The sequence below is a fragment of the Physcomitrium patens genome, chromosome 26 (assembly GCF_059467195.1).
Source record: "Physcomitrium patens ecotype Gransden chromosome 26, ASM5946719v1, whole genome shotgun sequence".
Lineage (NCBI taxonomy): Eukaryota > Viridiplantae > Streptophyta > Bryopsida > Funariales > Funariaceae > Physcomitrium > Physcomitrium patens.
Genome location: NC_143435.1, coordinates 10,496,552 through 10,514,881, shown reverse-complemented (window position 1 = coordinate 10,514,881; position 18,330 = coordinate 10,496,552). Strand labels below are relative to the sequence as shown.

The following is an 18,330-nucleotide window of genomic DNA, read 5'->3' as shown; positions in this document are numbered from 1 at the left end:
CTCATCTTCAAATTTGGAAAGAGCTGTGGCGTCGTCTTAGACATGATCATCTCAGACGGTACCGTCACACCCTGCTGGTTGATCCGATTACACTCTAGCCGGGTAGAACTTCGAGGTCTACTCACGAGTAGCAGAGAGTAGTAGTAGTAGTAGCAGTAGGTCCATGGAAATTCTGCACTGAGCAAGTTTTTTCAAAACAATTTGAAACCAGCGCGTACAAAACATGATTTCAAGCAACTTGAGGTACATGTCATTACTTTTTTTAAAAATTTATTATTATTATTATTATTATTTATTTTACGGTCAGTTCCACAGTCTTTTCACAGGATTTCATGCCGTCTGTGTCATGGTGCAACGAATGGACGTATCAAGAGACTATACAAGGGGTAATCTAACTAACTCGCCTCCGATTCGCAACAAACCGTGCGGCGGCAGAAGATTACTGCAATATCGCAGACAGTAAAATCAAAACAGACGAACTAAACGCATGATGTGAACAACTTGGCGTCTCGATGCATACCCCCTAGGTATTTCTTCATTATGGTAATTTCTGTGAAAGCGAGCATCGCTCGGCATCTTCTAATTCTTCTCTTCCTCCCTTAATGATGAGGACAGAGCCTATTTCGGTGACGTCCTCCAAGCAGTTAGCGAGCATCATTAGATAGCATTGCTCTGGGTCATCTTCGCCCTTCAGTCTCTTTTTGCCTCAGCTATGTTGTTGTCATGGAGACGGTTAACTGGCGGTAGCTCATGCGGCAACTCCAGTCGTTGACAGGCTTGCAGTATCCGAACTAAAACGTGATTTGATCAGCTCCTCCTAAATGTGGGACGCAACGTGCTCAAATTATTAATTAATTGGTCTGCTGGAGCTTCACAAAACAACCTTGTATCCCTAAAAATATGACTCCCCATGAGGCCAATGATGACCGGAGTATTCTTCCTTTGAGGCTTTTCAAGTTCTAAGTATCTCCCCTACGGATTGATCCAGTCACTATCGTGTGAGCAGTTACTTTACATTCCAGAGATGGACCAGGTTTTCATGGTGGGACGCTGACAAATGGTCCGTCGTCCCCCTCTTTAAGTGGACATGGCATGTCATGTCTGCTAGTGTCTGGTCTCGTCGCAGGCTCGCCCTGGCGCTCTCAAGCGTCCAAAAATCCTCTCCCTGGTAAGTTGCAGGGAAGTTTAAGCTGCACAGCGAGCCATCCTGAGTAACATTGGGTCTGGTTTCATCAAATTCCCTGAGAGACGACTCGCCGTGATGAAATGCCGGTGCAACGGAGTAATTCTCGTGATCTCTTGAATTCATCCGGCTCAACTGTTGCTGGCTCCTGAACGTAGAGGAGGAGCACGGCGCAAGAGGGTGATTGGTGCTGCCCTCCAGCGATCTGTGAAGCTCTTGGAGGTGGTGAAGATTCTCGACGAAGGGGTCATGGACATGAGCGTTGTAATCGTCCACGCTGATCTCCTGTTTGCACGCGAAGTTGTAGTGGTGGTGAAGCTGCAGGATGTTGTTCATGGCACCTCCTCCACTGTCCACGTATTTCTCATGACTAGGTGAGCTCACAAGCTCCGCTGGAAGCGTGTCGCATCCGACTTGTTGGTCCTCCTCAAATGAGCACGATGTGTCCTGGCTCTTGGTCTTGAAATTCTTCGTCTTCCTGAAAACGCGACACACCACCCACCCATCTGATTCCTGTACAAGCAATCCAATGCCACCTTTGCTTTTCAGAACTCCAACCACACCCGTTGTGAACTTCAAGCAACATCATCGAGATTGTCAAGTCACAGATGACTTGGAAATGAAAGGGATGAATGGTACGAGACAAAAAATTAAAAATAAAACAAAGGTCATAAGGATGAGGCGAGAGAGAGAGAGAGAGAGAAGGGCTTACATAGTTAGGGACGACACCAGGTCCTTCGTCGAGACGAAACTCGTGCATAATCCAGTCCGTTTTCTGTCCGTGAGGTGCCCTCCCTCGATAAAACACAAGCGTCTTACGCATGCCTATGACATGACGCTGCGTGTGGATAGGCTTGTCCCGCCCTGTGGCTTTCCAAAATCCGGCTGTGGTGGCTCGGTTTGCGCGGTTTCCAGTAGGATATTTCTTGTCCTTGTGGCTGAAGAAGTACCAGTCGCTCTGATTCTCGGGTGCGTCGTCGCCAATTCTGCACACCTCTGATGTCGCCGCAAGTACAGATGGTGTTATCAGTACTTAGAGTATTCTCATATATATATATATATATATATATCCATATCTATTTATATATTCCTCGAACTAAAGCGAGTTCCAGTTTTCTAACCTCAACCAACGTTAATGAAATCCTGCAAAATGTGGGTTCGTTGGCTTACCGTGCAGATCCCAGGGTTCGATCTTGTAGAGGTCCAACTCCTGAATGAACTGGTCTCGCTGCGCTCTCCCTACTTTGCCATGAAGATAATACCCCACGAGCTCCTCGTCCGTTGGATGGAACCTGAACCCCACTGGAATCGGTGCATTGCTGTTGCTGTTCATTTCAGAAGTCGCAGCGACCTTCTTTCACCCCTTCACACAGCCTAGTTTTCAAACAACACATGTCCACAAGAACTAATCAACTACGGGTGCCCATGGAAAATTGTTGGAATTTCGGAAAATGGGTCGCAACAGACATAGGCTAATTGTGTTATTCTAGCAACCTTTCCAGCCAATCATATGTGGCTGTCATGTCAATGTTGAGCCAATGATCCTAGTCCAAACGTCACGGCGATGAAAGGCACCGTTTGTCGAAAGCTCTTGTCAGCCAGGTTGGTCTGGTGTGGTACTCTGATTCTAAAAGGTCGACAGCTACAATCCTTGGATCACTGTACTAATTCCAGACAAAGTGCACTGCAACCAGGACCACCTCCAGCATCGTCCTACAGTGCGTGCTTCACAAGACTAGCTCCTAGTAGAAGGTCCGGATTTAGGAGAACCTCCATTAATCGTAACTAAACTAATTTCATTCCTACGTACCACGAGGCAATTGTATGCCTACTCGTGCAGAAATCGACCTCACGAATCGGATTATTTTAAGAGAATGTGTTCGTTTGATCAGTGGAACACCACAGCCTAAACCACATAAAAACCGGCGCTGTCCGTCAAATTAGAAGTCGAACATTTACTCACATACTTGCTAACACGATATAATTCAGTTTCCCAAGCAGTGGCTGTCGATGAGCATAACTGCAACACGGACATTGCGGGAAACATTTAACATACCGGGGGAGGGGGGGGGGGATCAATTTTCATCTTAAAATCGCTCAATGCATGAGCTATCACGCTGGAATTGTTGCTTCACAGTTCAGGACATGAATAGCAATGACCTCAACAGCTGCTTGTGCCTGTGAGATAAGTGCAGATTACCTTGCAGTTCAGGATACTCCAATTCAAATCCCCTCCAACCTGGTGGTGGTCGACGGGGAAATCAATCAATCAATCAATCAATGCTTTGGAAACACGCTCGATGGATCACATCGCAGTATCAATTCCAACTTAACGTCGACGTTCCCCTACCAATCGTCCAGGCCTCACGTGCATGTCATGCACATATCTGGCGCGACTCAAGCGTCACCAGATATATACATATATATATATATATATATAAGGAGTCACTTAGATAGCTTAAAGATCTCCCGACTTCTCGGCAAAAATAGGTGCTAGCTACATGTACGATCGAATGTTGAGTGCGACTGCTCTCATTGCTTGGCGTTCAGCCGACTGTCCGAGTCAGTTTGCCTCGGGCCAGAGCTCTACGTCTACGTTTTCTGATGTCTTGTGAAGCTTCTCACCATACACGGTGAGAAGTAGACAGCATCTTGCGACGAACGTCAACTGCTCTTGACGTCAGTGTCCTCACGACTTACTTGTCGACACTGTAAGTACGAATCCTGATCTGGACCATCGAATCATCACCGGGAATCCCTGGAAACGTTGTTCATATGCTAATTGAATCCTCACCCCGATTACTCTTATCCAGCGACTACTGGATTAAAAATTAATCTGGTAAAAAGAAAATTAGTAGAAAATTCGGCCTTCGAAAATAGCAATGATGTCTGGTTTCGATAACCCGTTTCGGTATTGGACTTAACCGATTAATGACGATATATGTTACGAGGGATGGCAGAATGAAATACGACTTTCTATCTACTGAATGTCAAGGGAAATTAAGAATCAAACTCAAACACGAACTAAGCTTGAATACATTTAACGTGGTGAGACCCAGTCACGGTTATGAGTAATGGAAATGACCGTGATGTGACTGGACAGGAACCAACGTGCACAGGATGCTTGTAGGTCGAAGTCTCTTGGACCCACTGTCTGTTCACAGAACTACACGTTTCGTCCAATGAGACATCTGACGACCCTCTCGAACTCATGGAGTGTTTCGTTTTCTACTGATCCGCTGCTAGCTTCACAATTATGATGTGTTCATGTTAGAGATGACTGGGTTGCCATAAAACTGTGACATCTACTGGCTCTTCTAATAACAAAATGAAGATCGGATCTTCGCTAGCTTTAGATTCGCTCCACCATGCTCTCTCTCTATATGTTGCTGTACTGAGTTTCTAACTAGAAAAGGATAAAAGCTTCAGAAGGCTGGATGGGGGTTCCTGAGCAATATGCTTCTGAGCATGAGTTGCATGACTAGGATTCACAGCTCGTTCAAAGGTTCACTCCTTACTCGTAAGCACTGCAACTAGATCAAACGACGTTGAGGTCGAGTTTGTGGTCAATGCTTGAATTACCTTTGCTGAATCAGAATGTTCAATCTGGCAGAAAGTGCCACCAACTTCAGTACAGTAATGAAGCGGGTTACCGTGTGCAACCCTTTCAAGCGGATAATTCGGTCTCACAGGATACGTGCACCGCTGGTTCAGCGTACACAAGCACTGGATTGCACACTAGAACAACTGGGCAGAAATCTCTTGGGACTCCTTCAATGCTTCTCGCACGGCGGGGCCGCCCTTTTCCGCCTTCTGTGATGGCCCCAAGTGGTACTTTACATTTGTCTGCAAAAACGGCTGAATGCTCTTATCAGACTCGAGGGGCACATATTGTGGTCTCCGCGCCCACAACCACGTGCAGAGGAGAATGGAGGCGGTGGAACCAGGCAGATGGGATAGCAGTAGTAGTACAGGAGTCAGTGAATCTTTCGACCTTTCACAATTGAAAGTCTTTGAGAATGATAACCTGCACACACAAAGATTTGATGCCCAGAAGTCTAACTTTTTGCTTTACTGAGACCTCCGACCTGGATGGCGACCCACCAAGAGTATGTGCGAAAATCCAATAAGATCTCAGGACAGTATGTGCAATCTACAGCATGACGGCTCCGCCACACCCACTGCTCGACTTCGTCACCGCAAAGTCCTCTCGACTGGCAACAATCCGGTGATTGTCTGTGCACAAGGTCTTCGACACGTTGGACTAGGCTGCAGCCGGATCGGAAGCAGTCCAACACGCAGCAGCAGCAGCAGCATCCAGAACAGGGATGTGCAGCAGGTAGAGTTGCAGCAGCAGCAGCAGCAGTAGCAGCAGCTGGCGAGGAGAGATTGCGACAATAGGAGCATGCGTCGATGCAGGAGTTCCATACACCAGGTTGATTGTTTGGATGGCATGCTCTTCTATGCTATGCTTGGCCAACAGGATCGGCGAGACTGGAGCCTTTTTGTGCTTGGAGTGCGGAGCTCCAACACAGGCACAGCCGGACAGACAGACCGGAAGCGCGCAAGAAAGGAAGAACCCCTGGGGCCACCAGTACTACCACTACCACCACCACCACCACCATAACTACAGGGAGCCCTACAAAGAGACAATGCGACACTTGCTTAGAATTATCCGTTTCGTATTTAACACCAGTCTCTCACATATATATATATATATATATATACATGTACCCAATTAAATTATCATAATACATCTGTATGTATATGATCGGATACCATTTATAAAAATACTCATGTCTTCGTATATATGTGTCTCTCTTACTGTATATCCTGCAGTGCGTCAGGGCCACCAGGACAATCGTGTGGTTGTGCGAGGCAGGGAAACGGAAATAACCGTGCAGGCGCAGTCAGAGGCACCGCCATCAACAGTGGTGAGAAGACTGTGACTGTGGCGGAGTTAACTAGTGGGGCATGGTTCCACATGCAGCACCACCACCACCACCACCCTACACTGCTGCTGTTGCTGCTGCTGCTTCTACGCCTGCTGCTGCACTTCCGAGATCACCTGCAACGTTACGGTCCCCTTTACAACCCCAACCCCACTCCCGGCGCAGCGTCACTCTGCTGGGCTCTGCTCTGCTCTGCCACGCTCCTCCTCCTGCTCCTCCTGTTTGCGTAGCTCATCCCTCCTTGTTTGTTTGTTTGTTTGTCAGCTCCACTGCGATCATCTGCTTGCTTGCTTGCTTACTTCCTTGCTTGCTTGCATTCTTACTTTACTTGCTTACTTACAGTCAGAGAACATGCTCATGGCGCCTGCGCCACTTTCCAGTACCACTTACAAATCATACTGTCTTCCGTTCCCTGCTCTGTAAAAGCACTCTCTCATATACACATTTACTTCTTTCTATGTATTTCCATATGTATATGAATGTATATATATATATATATATATGAGTGTGTGTATGTGTGTGTGGGTATTTCAGTCTGTAAGTATAGAGGAATGTGTGTGTGTGTGTGTATTCCATCAGCATTGCTTGCTGTGTGTAGTAGACATTGAACTTGAGCTTGATGATGCAAATCTGCACAAGATCTTCATAAATTATCACTTCATACCACGTGTGCCCAAGTGCCAAGTGCCTGGATGATATTGCATGATTCTTCTTCTTCTTCTTATGGTGCTGTTTCTTCTTCTTCATCATCATCATGTGTGTGTGTATATATATGTTTGTGTGTGTGTGTGTGTGCAAGTGAGTGAGTGAATAGGGGTGCAAGTGGAGCTGTAGGGGGACTCAAGGAGGCATTCTTTTCCTCCACTTTCTGATGCCCCATTGTTGTTGGTTTGGTTTTTGGGGGTTTAGCTGACCCATAACAATATGTATGAAAATATGTATATATATATATATATATATATATATCTTATGATCGTAACTACCACATTTTTTGATTGCAGGATGCTGTTTGTGTATCTGTCTTAAGATTTTTTTGGCAAGAATTGGTTTTGGAAGGTCAACAGAATTCTGTGGAAAAAGTAAATAGGGGCATGGACAAGCTCTTGTGTACAGGTTTTACTTGGTTATAAAAAGTGGTTTAAAACAGAAGAATTAAGTTTAAAAAATAATTAGTACACTGCCCATTAGTTCAATTTTCGTTCAATGTTATTTTAAGGTTTTTTCTTTTTTTTTCTTTTTTTTTTGAAGATGTCGTTTTATGAATTCATTGTACATGTGAATCTTGACTTGAATAAATAATATTCCATATGATTACATAGAATAAAGTAAAATTTATGATTTATTATTATTTTTCTTTAAAAAGTGAATTTGTACAGTAATGTTTAGTTTTTACTGAACCAGTGTTCCTTCAGTTTTTTAATAAATATAAAACTACGATTAAAAGTTTATTAATTGAAAATTAATAAACCTGGTAAATACTGATTCCATTAACATTTTGGATTTATTTAAATCAGTAAGTGATAATTTTAAAAATGTGAAATATAAGAAATCTTTGTACAAGAATTAATACTATACCATAGCAGTTAAACTTTAGTGCTAAACAATACAACATCTTAATTTCATTTGGTTTGATGAAATAGAATATGAATATACTTTTAAATAAACAAAATTTTATTGCCTTGAACTGTTTCACTTTTAAATGAAGAAAGTGTATTTTTAAAAATCTAATATACAATATAACATCATGTCCATAAAAAATAGTTCTGTATATATATATATATATATATATATATATCCTTTTGTGTTATTTTAATACTTTTTATATTTTTAAAATTTAAAAATACAACTATGATTCTTATTTTTTGAATTCTGAACTTTTGTAATATTTATTTTAATATATATTTATATCATTTTAATATAAACCCTATTATAAGATAAATTAAATAAAAAAATATATTTTATGTAGAGAAATATACTAAATACATCCAATTATAATTATTTTAAAATATTTAAATATAATTATTTACTAAGTCATTAATACTTGAGTATATTAAAACTAACATCAAGTGATAATTTAAAACTCTTTTTAATTCGTAAATAAAACAACTTAGTTCTTTACACTTAAATTTAGAATATTAAAATCCTACATCTCAAATAAAGACATTAATAAGACTGTGTAATAAACAAAACACAGATTTTGTGAATTTCAATTATGTACTATTAAGTTGTAAAATATCTTGGTAAAATTTATGATTCTTTTTATTCTTTTTATTTTTTAAATTAAATATTGATTATAATTTTTCATAAATAAAAAAATAAAAAAATCATACAACTCAGTTTAATGCGTAAATATTTTAATTTTTGTGAGTAGCTTGATGTTGAATTTTGAATGACTATTATGAAAACTAATAAAACTTAGCCAGACAATTTATAAGGTAGAAATTTTTAGATTTGGATAGCAGTATCTATTTAAAAATAAATAAACTTATTTATTAGATTGCCAATTATTTTAAATTGGTACAGCCTCTGTCAATGACGAAAAAATAAATGATGCAGAATTTTTGTAGACATTGAAATAATTTTATTTCGAAGAATCTATTAACATATGTGCAATATAAATAGGAGTAATAAATTAATTTAGTAAATTGTTATGCCCTGTGTGAATTCAATCAAGTACAACTTGGTATAATTTTTTTAAAAGTTATCATATTTTTATTTTTCTTGAATAGTAGAAGTATTGTAGGTTGTGAAATTATTTTCATATAATTATAGAGAAAAATTATTAGATTAATTTCATTATTTTGATAACAATATTAATTTTTTTATAAATAATAATTTTAGATTTAACACTTGAAATTAATCAGATTTTATACCACTCTTGCGATTTATCCATAATCAAGGAATCTCAATTTGTTACTTTATATCTTTAAAATTATGTGAATTATTTATAAAATAGCTTAATATTACTTCTACAAAAAACATTTAACGGGTCTGAAATATCAATTTTATAAACATCATCTATAACCCAAATTACTACTTTACCAATACATTCATAACACTTCCTTTAATCAGTACAACTTGATGTTTAAATACTTTGGATTCAAAATACAAATATTGATTTTATTTACGTTCTAAAATTTTATTTTTAGCACTTGATTGTAAAAAAATTCAAATAATATTTTCTTTTATTACTTCTGTTACAAATGGTAGAATATTTTTATAATTTATTAGTGTGGTTTTTAAAAAACTTGGTTATATGAAATGTTTTATAATATATTTTTGAATTTTCATTTCCAAATAAATATTTTGTAATTTTTAAATCATGATATTTATTTGATCGATCATATCTATTAGAAATTAATCTCAGCAATAAGAAATACTAGATTTGATCTTCAGCATTCCTAAAAACTTTATCAATTTCAAATCATGGATTTTGAAATAAACTTAAATTTATGTAGACATTCACTAATAGCATCTAAAACCCATGTCTTTATCCACGAAAACCTGATAATTGTAGATTCTACAAATCATCTGTGCTTAAAAATCACCTTTGAAACTCAACTTTAAATTAAAATATAAAAATCAAATTTCAAGCATGTTTTTTTAAGCATCAAATTTTAATTTATTGTACTCAAAGAAATACTTCTGTCCTCTTCAAAATTCTCAAAAAAAATATTTTCATTTTTATTTTTATTTTCAAAGTAAGAATATTCAAAAAGATCCAACTACTGATTCTCCATAATTGAAGACAAGTCCATTAAAATTTTGTTTAATGACTGATGAGAAAAAATGCGTAACTTTTTTGAAATTATCTTAACACTTTTAGAAGTAGAAATTTACATGGACATAAGATCCTACATGTAGATCAGTGTCACATGTTTTAACACACATTTGAATTTGTCTCAATGAGAGATACTATCATGTTGACATTTTAAAACATAAGAATTTTAGCAGACAATCAATGCTTGAAATTAGAAAGTTGCACCAAGTATGTTGTAGAATGCAACGCAAATTGTCAAGATTCGAGGATCCTACTAATTTTGCCAATATGACCAAAACACATACAAAAAAGAAATAAAATATAACATGCATCCAATGGTCAAAAAAAGGGGGTTTGTTGCCTTTTTCAGTAGGAAGAATCCTTCTGTTTAAGAATGTCAGTGCCAAATGATGCTCTCCTTTTTGTATGACCAAAATGACAAAAAGGGTTTGGAAGACGTAAAAATGAAAAAATGAAAAAAAAAGGAAAGGAATAACAAGGAAATCCTATCCAATCGTGACTTGATGCACTTGTACGCACAATATAATTACCACATAAGTGCAAAATTTTAAGGCCAATCAATGAATTCTCTTAATTATTTTTTGTATTTTTTTAAATGTAAAATTTATCTTCATGTGATGTTTATGTGCATTTGTGTATATATGTATATATATATATATCAAAATGTGGCAATTCTTATGCTTTGAATTACATGAGAACCAATTTCTTTTTGAAGAACTCATAAATTTCTGTAACCATTTGATTGAATTTTATTTCTAGAATTCAATCTAATGTTTATAAAGAAAGTAGTAATCTTTCAAATCTAAAAATACAATGTTCCCAGATTATTATAAAACATGAAGTATATATATTTTTAGTTAATACTTATTTATTTATTTGTTGTTTGTAATCAAACTTATATTTAACTAAGATTGAAAAAAATGTAACACTCTAACAAATATACATTATTATTTCCAAATGCGAATTGCATTTATTTACTTGAATTCAAAGCTTTACAATGCTTTTGTTGTGATAAGTATGTGCAAGCATTCACAATGCCAGCTTTGTTTAATGTCAGTTTCGTTTACAACAGGTTGAAGAAATCTTCACGTTTTAAGTTGGATATAGAGCCTAATATGCAATATGAACACTTCTTTTAAAATACACTTGTAGTAAATTTTCCAAGATTTTTTTAAAATTTTTATGCTGCTTGTAAATTTTATTAGTATTTCTGTACCATGTATTTTTCCAACAAAGACCTATTTGAACTCCTCACAATATTTCAATTTTTTTAATTCTTTAAAATGATATAAAAAAATCATTTTGAAATAATAATAATACATGTTTGTTATAGAACAAATAAAATACACAATATTATTTCAAAATGCACAAGATCAATTCAATATCTTGTCATCTTCCACATAAAATGGTCTTCTTTTGTGGGCAAGGAAGCTGCTTGCAACCAAATTTCTTATGATAGAAGTCACATGGCTTTAAGGGCAGGTTTCCTATTAAGCCAAGACTTCAAAAGAATTAAAAAAATTGCACCCATACACTAATAGACAGATGTAGTGATATGAATGGTGCAAACATAGCAAGTTTGTTATTATTTGAGTCTATTACTATTCTAATGATCTATCTATCTATCTATATATACATGTATGATTGTTGATGATGTTGTTTTGTGGTGATCCATGTGTGATTTACATCCTTATTGACCTAAAACACGCAATGCCTTGGAATGGAAACCACCTCAGTTTGTCTCATCACTTTACAAGGACAAAGGTGTGCACCTGCCTTACATCACTACAGCAAGGAACTTAAACCAATCATATATACAAATTAATTAATAAAACCCCACCTGGACAAGTGTATAATATTTTGCGCACCCTCCTCAACAGCTGCAGGGCTTGGTGCACGAAAAAAAAACATTTTAATTCATTTTTGTAGGATTCCTCACAATAAATTCTCAGGGTTTCTGCCAGATGCCACAGAAGGGCTTTATTGCTTTAATAAAAATATCAACAACATTCAGACACACACACACACAGACAAGGGGGGAGAATGTGCAGTTTCCAGATGATTGATTAGGGCACAAGATTAGTATACCACATAATCCCCGCACCTGTCATTGGCTTCCTTTCCAACATACAAAAGCCAACTCACGGAAACCAACAATAACATTCAAACAAAAGAAAGAGAACAACAACAATAACTATGATAGTGAGAAATGGATTAAGAAATAAAACAAACAAACAAATAAACAGTCTATTATGCAATGCTCTCTGAAGAGGACAGGCACACCTTGTTTTTTCTTTGTTTCTTTCCTTCATTAAATGATTCATTTGTTTGTTTTGTCTTTATGAAGTCAAGATCTCAGATACCCCCATGGGAATGGCAACTGGAAGAAGCCAATTTTGATAAGAATTATGCAACACGACTTGTCAGGATGAAGCACTGCTATAAAGAAAGGGAGTGTGATAAAGGAATGGGGGGATGTGGGTGTGTGTAGAACACAAACAATAGTACTCTTTAGCATTGTTAGCTGTGGCTCCCTTGCCTTGTTAAATAAAAGTGCATACTATAGTATTTATTAGGAAATATGTTTGGCTATGGGGAGAGGAGGAGGATTGTTGCACCCTTCATCCCCTCTAATTGGCCCTCTAATCAAGCTCTGCAAATGGATCCCATGTACAAAGTTGATTCTTTGTAGTCCTTTTTACCTTTCATTTTAAAATAAAGAAAAGAAGAAGAAGAAGAAGAAGAAGAAGGGTGTTGTAGTGTTTACGGTTTGGGCACCAAAGCCTCGTGGGGAAGAAGGGTGCCATTTCCATTCTTAGTGCATGGGAGATCATGCGGGATTTTGCTTCACCGGGACTTCACCGTCCTGCCCGCCCACTTCGCAAGAGTATCTAATTATCCCATAGTCCATCCATTGCATGCTCTTGGATCCTTGTTGAGACCGTTTTGTCAAACACAATTTTCTAAAATTCCTCCGTAACTCATGTCCAGTGTGTAATAATAATCAACGACCTTCAGTTAAGGAGATACAATGGGTGTTGTCAAAAGATACTAGTTGAATGATCTTTCTTTCTTTTTTTTCTTTTTTTTTCTTTTAAAAAATCTGATTTTCCACAACCATCACATGTCCAAGTAGTTCTTCAAATGCATCGATTCAATATAGTTAGAGAGTGGAGTTTAGAAGATAGAGTAGAAAACCAAAGAAAAAGTAACAGAAAAAAAGGACACAATACATACAATGGGGTGTATGTAGCGTGTCAAACTCTCCTCTTGTACCTCCTCTTACCAACATACAATGATTTTTCTTCATTGTAGTGGCTTCTTCTTCCATCTTGAATATTTCTGCTCGTTACATTCTCAAGGACATGTACTGGTTGAGGACTTCTCCTTTTCTCTCAACTTCTCAAAGGTTCATTCACCAATCCATTCCCTTCAAACACCTCCTTGCATTTATGTGAAAAAGAACCCTAACGATGCAGGTGGAAGATTTCCCCTTTTTTTCTCTCTAATTCTCAAAAGTTCATTCACCAAATCCACTTCTCTCTAACATCTCCCCCCACTTGCATTCATTCATAGAAAGGGAACCCTAACAACAGAGGAGGGGCCGGTGGGGGACTTTTTTCTTTGTTTTTTTTTTCTTTGCCATAGAGGTATTATGAAGTGGGGATGGTGATGATGATGGTCCATTCAGAGCTTGGGCTGATGACACAAGCTGCGACAAGCACCAGGCCATCAAAACCTGCAAAGCAGGCGACAACAAAGTGCACACATACACATTTATTTGTGGGGTTGTTAAGCTCCCTCTTTTTTTTTTCTGCTGTAAGTTTAAAAAAATTCTTCATGTACTTGTATTTCCGATTGATTCTCTACAAGACAGTGAAAGTAACACAGCTTCTGAAAAGTTACAGGAGGGCACCAGAATGCCATTGCCTTGCAGACTTGGCAAACAGAGAGTGTGTGAGAGAGTGAGCAAGTGGTACTGCGCTGCAGATGAAGTGGGGCATGGTGGGGATTGGACCCACTACCATTGGGATGGCTCTGTCAGCAGGTGAGTAGCAGCCCCTGGCTACTACAATTGTATGTATGGCAGGAGGGTGAGAAGAAGACACAAAGAAGACGAAAGAGAAATGGGGGAAAACAGGGCATGACAACAAATAACAAGGCTCTCTCCCATTTGATGGTCCTTCTGTTTTTTAATATGATCCCCCTTCAGGCTTTCTTCTCGGGTACACTGCCTCCCTCTCCCTCAAAAAGGCTGCTTTGCCAGGATGGGTTGGGAGGTACAGAGCCAGAGATGGAGAAAGACCCAGCAAGTCATTTTTTTATTTGTTCATTTTTTGTAAAAGGAGAGAATTACAATAATCAGTGTGTGATATGGTGGAATCATGGAGAAGGGACTGTGAATGTCAGCCTGGAAAAACACAATTTCAATTTCAATGGGGGGGAGAGAACTGGAGTCCAGGCTCCCAATCAAGTGTCTCCCCCACCCCACTTTGCTCTTTCTATCTTTCTTTAGTATATTATAATATTAACACTACTACTCATTCAATGTAATAACACACAACAACAATTATAAGCAGCAGCAGCAGAGGAAGAAGAAGTGTGGTGTGAGGAAAGCTTGCAGTTAAAGTATTAGATCACCCAGTTCAGAAACTGCAGGCATTGTCCCATCATCTCAGCTCTGTTTAGCTTCCTTCTAATCCTCTATTTTATTATTGAATTTTAATACAAGAGAGAAGGGGAGTTGAGTTTATTTGCAACCAAAATCCCCTTATGTTGTTGTTGTTGGAATTTTTCTGGGACTGTGTGTTGAGTTCAAAAGTGGAGCAGTGGAAGTGGGTCTGAGGGAGTGGAGAAAAGGGGGAGTAGAAGAAATGGCAGAGGAGCCCCCACTTGAGTATCCCATGCATCTCTGCCAGCCCCACAAAATACACACAACCAAACCCAACACAACACAACAACAACAATAAGAAGAAAAAAAATCTCGAAACTCACTGACTCACTGGACTGACTGACTCATTCACTCACTGACACACCCACACCCTCTTCTCTCTTCTCTCTCTCACTCTCACACACACGACTCACACAAACTTGCACACTCTCTCTCCCTCACAGACTCTCTCTTACTCTTTCTAAGAAGACTGACTGGCTGCGGGGCACTCACTCACTCCCTCACTGGCTTGGCTGGGCTGGGTCATGGCTGCTGCTGTGGCTGTGCTACTGGCACCCATCATTTCTATTGTGCAGCAGAGTGTTGGAGTTGATCAATAGTAGTAGCACACACACACACACACACACATATATATATATATATATATATCTATATATAGATTTATTTATTTATTTCAGTGGAGGTTTTGCATGGCTTTTGCACACCACTCATCTCTCCCCCACTCTTTTCTGAATGATTCTGCAGGGATTTGTCTGCTGCTTCTGTTGAAACACACACTTCCTTTTGCAATGAATGAGTCACTTAAGGAGTCTGTTCTAGGGAATTCAATGGGGGCTGCTGCTGGTGTCATGCACAACTTCTATTTGAGTGAGTGAATGAGTGATAAAGAAACACAAAAAAGTTAGAAATAGTTGCAACATCTTTCCTTACCTAAATGAGTACGCCCTTGATGTATTGCCCAAAACATATCTAGTCACTATTGTATACTTCAATAAATTTATTGTTTGTTTACATAGACAATTGAAAATTCATTGACTTGTATTGTATGGTATTCCAATGGACCTGCAATCTGAGATTTCAAGTTTCTTTTGTATCTCTTTAATATATTTTTATCTTGAATTATGAAAATAATGTGAGAAATGTAATTATATGATTTTTCACAAAATAAATCATCTTTCTAGCACAATTCAAACCTATTTGACACAACATACGAGCCTTAAATGAAGCATAAATAGTGCACAATATAGTATCCATTTTAAACTTGGTATCTGGAAAATGCACAAATTCAACCCCAAAAAAGAGAACCCAATACCCAAATGACCATCAAGTCTCTCAATCAATAATAACAATAAAACAATGGGCGCATTCAACCAACAAGGTTGGTTAGTTGTACCAGAGTTGAACCATCACAACAAAAACAACAACAAAGATAGAACACCAACTAGATTGAATGGTTGAAGTACAAAACACACTTGGCAGTATCTCCTAAGTGAGACTTTAAAGACCCTCAAGTACCCACAAGCACTTGGGGAAGAGAAACAACAAAACCTACTGAAAAAGGATTAAATCGCCTAAAAATAATCACTAATTTTGTATTAAAAAACTGGAGGGTCTATAGGCCATGTTCGGCGTGAGAAATGGTGGGATTTCCTGCAGGAATTGAAGGACCAGACCTGTGGGTCTAGTACTTCACCAAAAATGCTTTTGAAACTAGGCTCTGAAATGGAATCATGGGAGCTGCAGGTTTTGAAGACAATGGAAACAACAGCCATTCTGCCAAAGACAGTGAGAGTTTCATCGCCGTTTTAAGGACGTTTAGTGGGCGTTGTGGACGTTGTTGTCGATCAGGTTGTGTTCATGGCCAGAGTGTGTGAGTTTCACGGGGTCTGGATTCGAGATTCCAAGTTGTGGGGGTGGACTGAGATATGGTGGAAGTCTGAAGCTGGAAAAAAAAAGAAAAAGCGGTGCCATCACAAGACTGACTCCACAGGACTGACTCCACCAGACCAGCTACTGTGGAGCGACAACCGACCCAGTGGGATGATTGGGTGGCTCAGCACGAACATTCCTGTTGTGTGAGTTTGTTTGTTTGATTTTGTAAGTGTGAGTGAGTGTGTGTGTGTGTATGAGAGAGAGTGTGTGTAATCAGGAGTTATGGTGACAAGCGTGGAGTCTTGTGGCCGGCCAAAAGGCGGCTGCCCGTGCTGGATCACTTTGCCGATAGCGCCGAGGGAACCGTCGTTTTTTTTACTGGTTACAGTATTTGGATCACTGCACAGTGGTAGCCTCCCTCTATGGGTTTGGACACATGCAGTAGATCGAACACATTCAACCCCCACAAATATCGAACTGAAACCAGTCAAGCACTCCATATCTCGTGTACTATTGCACCTTTTTCTTCTTCTTTTTCTTAAAAAGAAATACAAAAATAAAAATAAAAATAAACGCGTTTTCATGACATGGATTTGATCCATTTTGGTGCGCGGTTTCAGTGGAGTTCACCCAATTGGGGAAGAAGAAGAAGTAGCCCCATGGGTTGGTATACACTACTTCCAGCAGCAAAATATATATTTGCTTTCAACGCAATGCACTCCCGATTTCTGTGAAAAGAAGAGTAAACAAAAGGGTGCTCCGGTTCTGTCGAGACGTAAAGAGAGTGAAAATCTAAGTTTTTTTGGGGGGGATGGGTCACGATGCCCACCGAGATGGAGTCATGCTCGGATCTCCTTCTGTGCCAACCTTGAAAGTCAATCTGTGAAACTCTCCTGCGTTGGACATTTGGCAGTGGGGTTCTAATAATAGGTTTTGCTTTGAGTTTGGCGAAGTAGGGCGAAGCAATACTAAATCTGAAGCCAGATTCTTATCCATGCTTAGTTGGTGCTGGCTTTGGTTTTGGGGTAGCCGATGATGATGTTCCTAGTTTGACTGTGGCCATGAGCCGTTACTTGTTCCTCCCCCTCAATCGAAGCTGTGGGACTGTAACACACAGGCGACAACAACCCTTCGTGGGTGGATCCACAAACATGGTTGGAATTACTGGGTAGCATCACTCCCATGGCCCCACTTGTTGTATGATTCTCTGCACTCTGATTGATTGTTGCTGGAGGCGGCACCACTACAGTGAAACCACAAATTTTGTGGCTCCCGAGACGATCGGCCCGCGTCACTCTCTATGTTGCTTCTCCTTTCAACCCCCCTGCACAATCGGGGTTTCGATTGTACCACGTCGATTACAGTTTGTGATTAACCAATATAATAATACTAGAACTGGCTGCGTGGTTACAGTGGGAGGATGCTTGTTGCAGTTTGTCTCAAGCTCAGGCGTTTTATGGAATAAACTGCAGCTACGACACGAATCATGTGCCGATTTCCGAGATATTTGTGCTGTTTTCTGGCAGCCGTGTATACGAGGAAATTCTGAAAGCTCATGAAATTGTTACGTAGCACATGAAGATGCAACTGAAAGGCAACTGAGATCACCACTAATGTTGCCCGCTCATCAAAAAGTTCTGAGCGCAGTTTCCACTATTCATCGTGGTTAAAAGAAAAAATTAATAATAATAATAATAATAATAAAACAGAACGTTCTACACACACATTTGATTTATCGTTGTCGCAAGATGAGTTCCTGTCACTGGGTTCAAATTAGAATGATGCATTCCGTGTGGCACATCGATAAAGCAGACACTTCATTTCCTGTCATCGTGCTTGAACTTTGTTTTACACCGCAGCATATAGTCGA

General features: G+C 39.0%; 1 protein-coding gene and 2 long non-coding RNA genes across 5 annotated transcripts; 1 reads left to right on the top strand and 2 right to left on the bottom strand.

Moving 5' to 3' along the window:
• Nucleotides 1-254: 254 nt before the first annotated feature.
• On the bottom strand, nucleotides 255-5,886 carry LOC112277795 (NAC domain-containing protein 66). 2 transcript variants are annotated; one of them, XM_073531543.2, is made up of 5 exons: nucleotides 4,766-5,886; nucleotides 3,384-3,422; nucleotides 2,354-2,557; nucleotides 1,896-2,179; nucleotides 255-1,696 (listed from the first exon to the last, which is right to left on the bottom strand). In XM_073531543.2, the coding sequence occupies exons 3-5, from the start codon at nucleotides 2,514-2,516 to the stop codon at nucleotides 1,007-1,009; spliced, it is 1,137 nt and encodes a 378-aa protein (XP_073387644.1). In that variant the 5' UTR covers nucleotides 2,517-2,557; nucleotides 3,384-3,422; nucleotides 4,766-5,886; the 3' UTR covers nucleotides 255-1,006. The 2 variants fall into 2 exon arrangements, with proteins under 2 accessions (XP_073387644.1, XP_024366292.1); XM_024510524.3 differs by lacking the exon at nucleotides 3,384-3,422 and having other exon boundaries at nucleotides 4,766-5,885.
• Nucleotides 5,887-10,839: 4,953 nt separating this feature from the next.
• Nucleotides 10,840-13,831, bottom strand: LOC141044977 (uncharacterized). 2 transcript variants are annotated; one of them, XR_016501232.1, is made up of 4 exons: nucleotides 12,684-13,831; nucleotides 12,200-12,296; nucleotides 11,757-11,873; nucleotides 10,840-11,403 (listed from the first exon to the last, which is right to left on the bottom strand). It is a non-coding gene; the product is annotated as an uncharacterized LOC141044977 (long non-coding RNA). The 2 variants fall into 2 exon arrangements; XR_012216823.2 differs by having other exon boundaries at nucleotides 10,840-11,873.
• On the top strand, nucleotides 13,566-14,682 carry LOC112277848 (uncharacterized). The gene is made up of 2 exons (XR_002968515.2): nucleotides 13,566-13,704; nucleotides 13,825-14,682. It is a non-coding gene; the product is annotated as an uncharacterized LOC112277848 (long non-coding RNA).
• The last annotated feature ends 3,648 nt before the right edge of the window (nucleotides 14,683-18,330 follow it).

Excerpts from the sequence above, each read along its gene's own strand:
- LOC112277795 (XM_073531543.2), bottom strand. The coding sequence starts at position 2,516 with ATGAACAGCAACAGCAATGCACCGATTCCAGTGGGGTTCAGGTTCCAT. Across the intron at positions 2,180-2,353 it reads CGAACCCTGGGATCTGCACG|AGGTGTGCAGAATTGGCGAC; the intron begins GTAAGCCAACGA and ends CGGCGACATCAG. Across the intron at positions 1,697-1,895 it reads CTGGTGTCGTCCCTAACTAT|GAATCAGATGGGTGGGTGGT; the intron begins GTAAGCCCTTCT and ends TTGCTTGTACAG.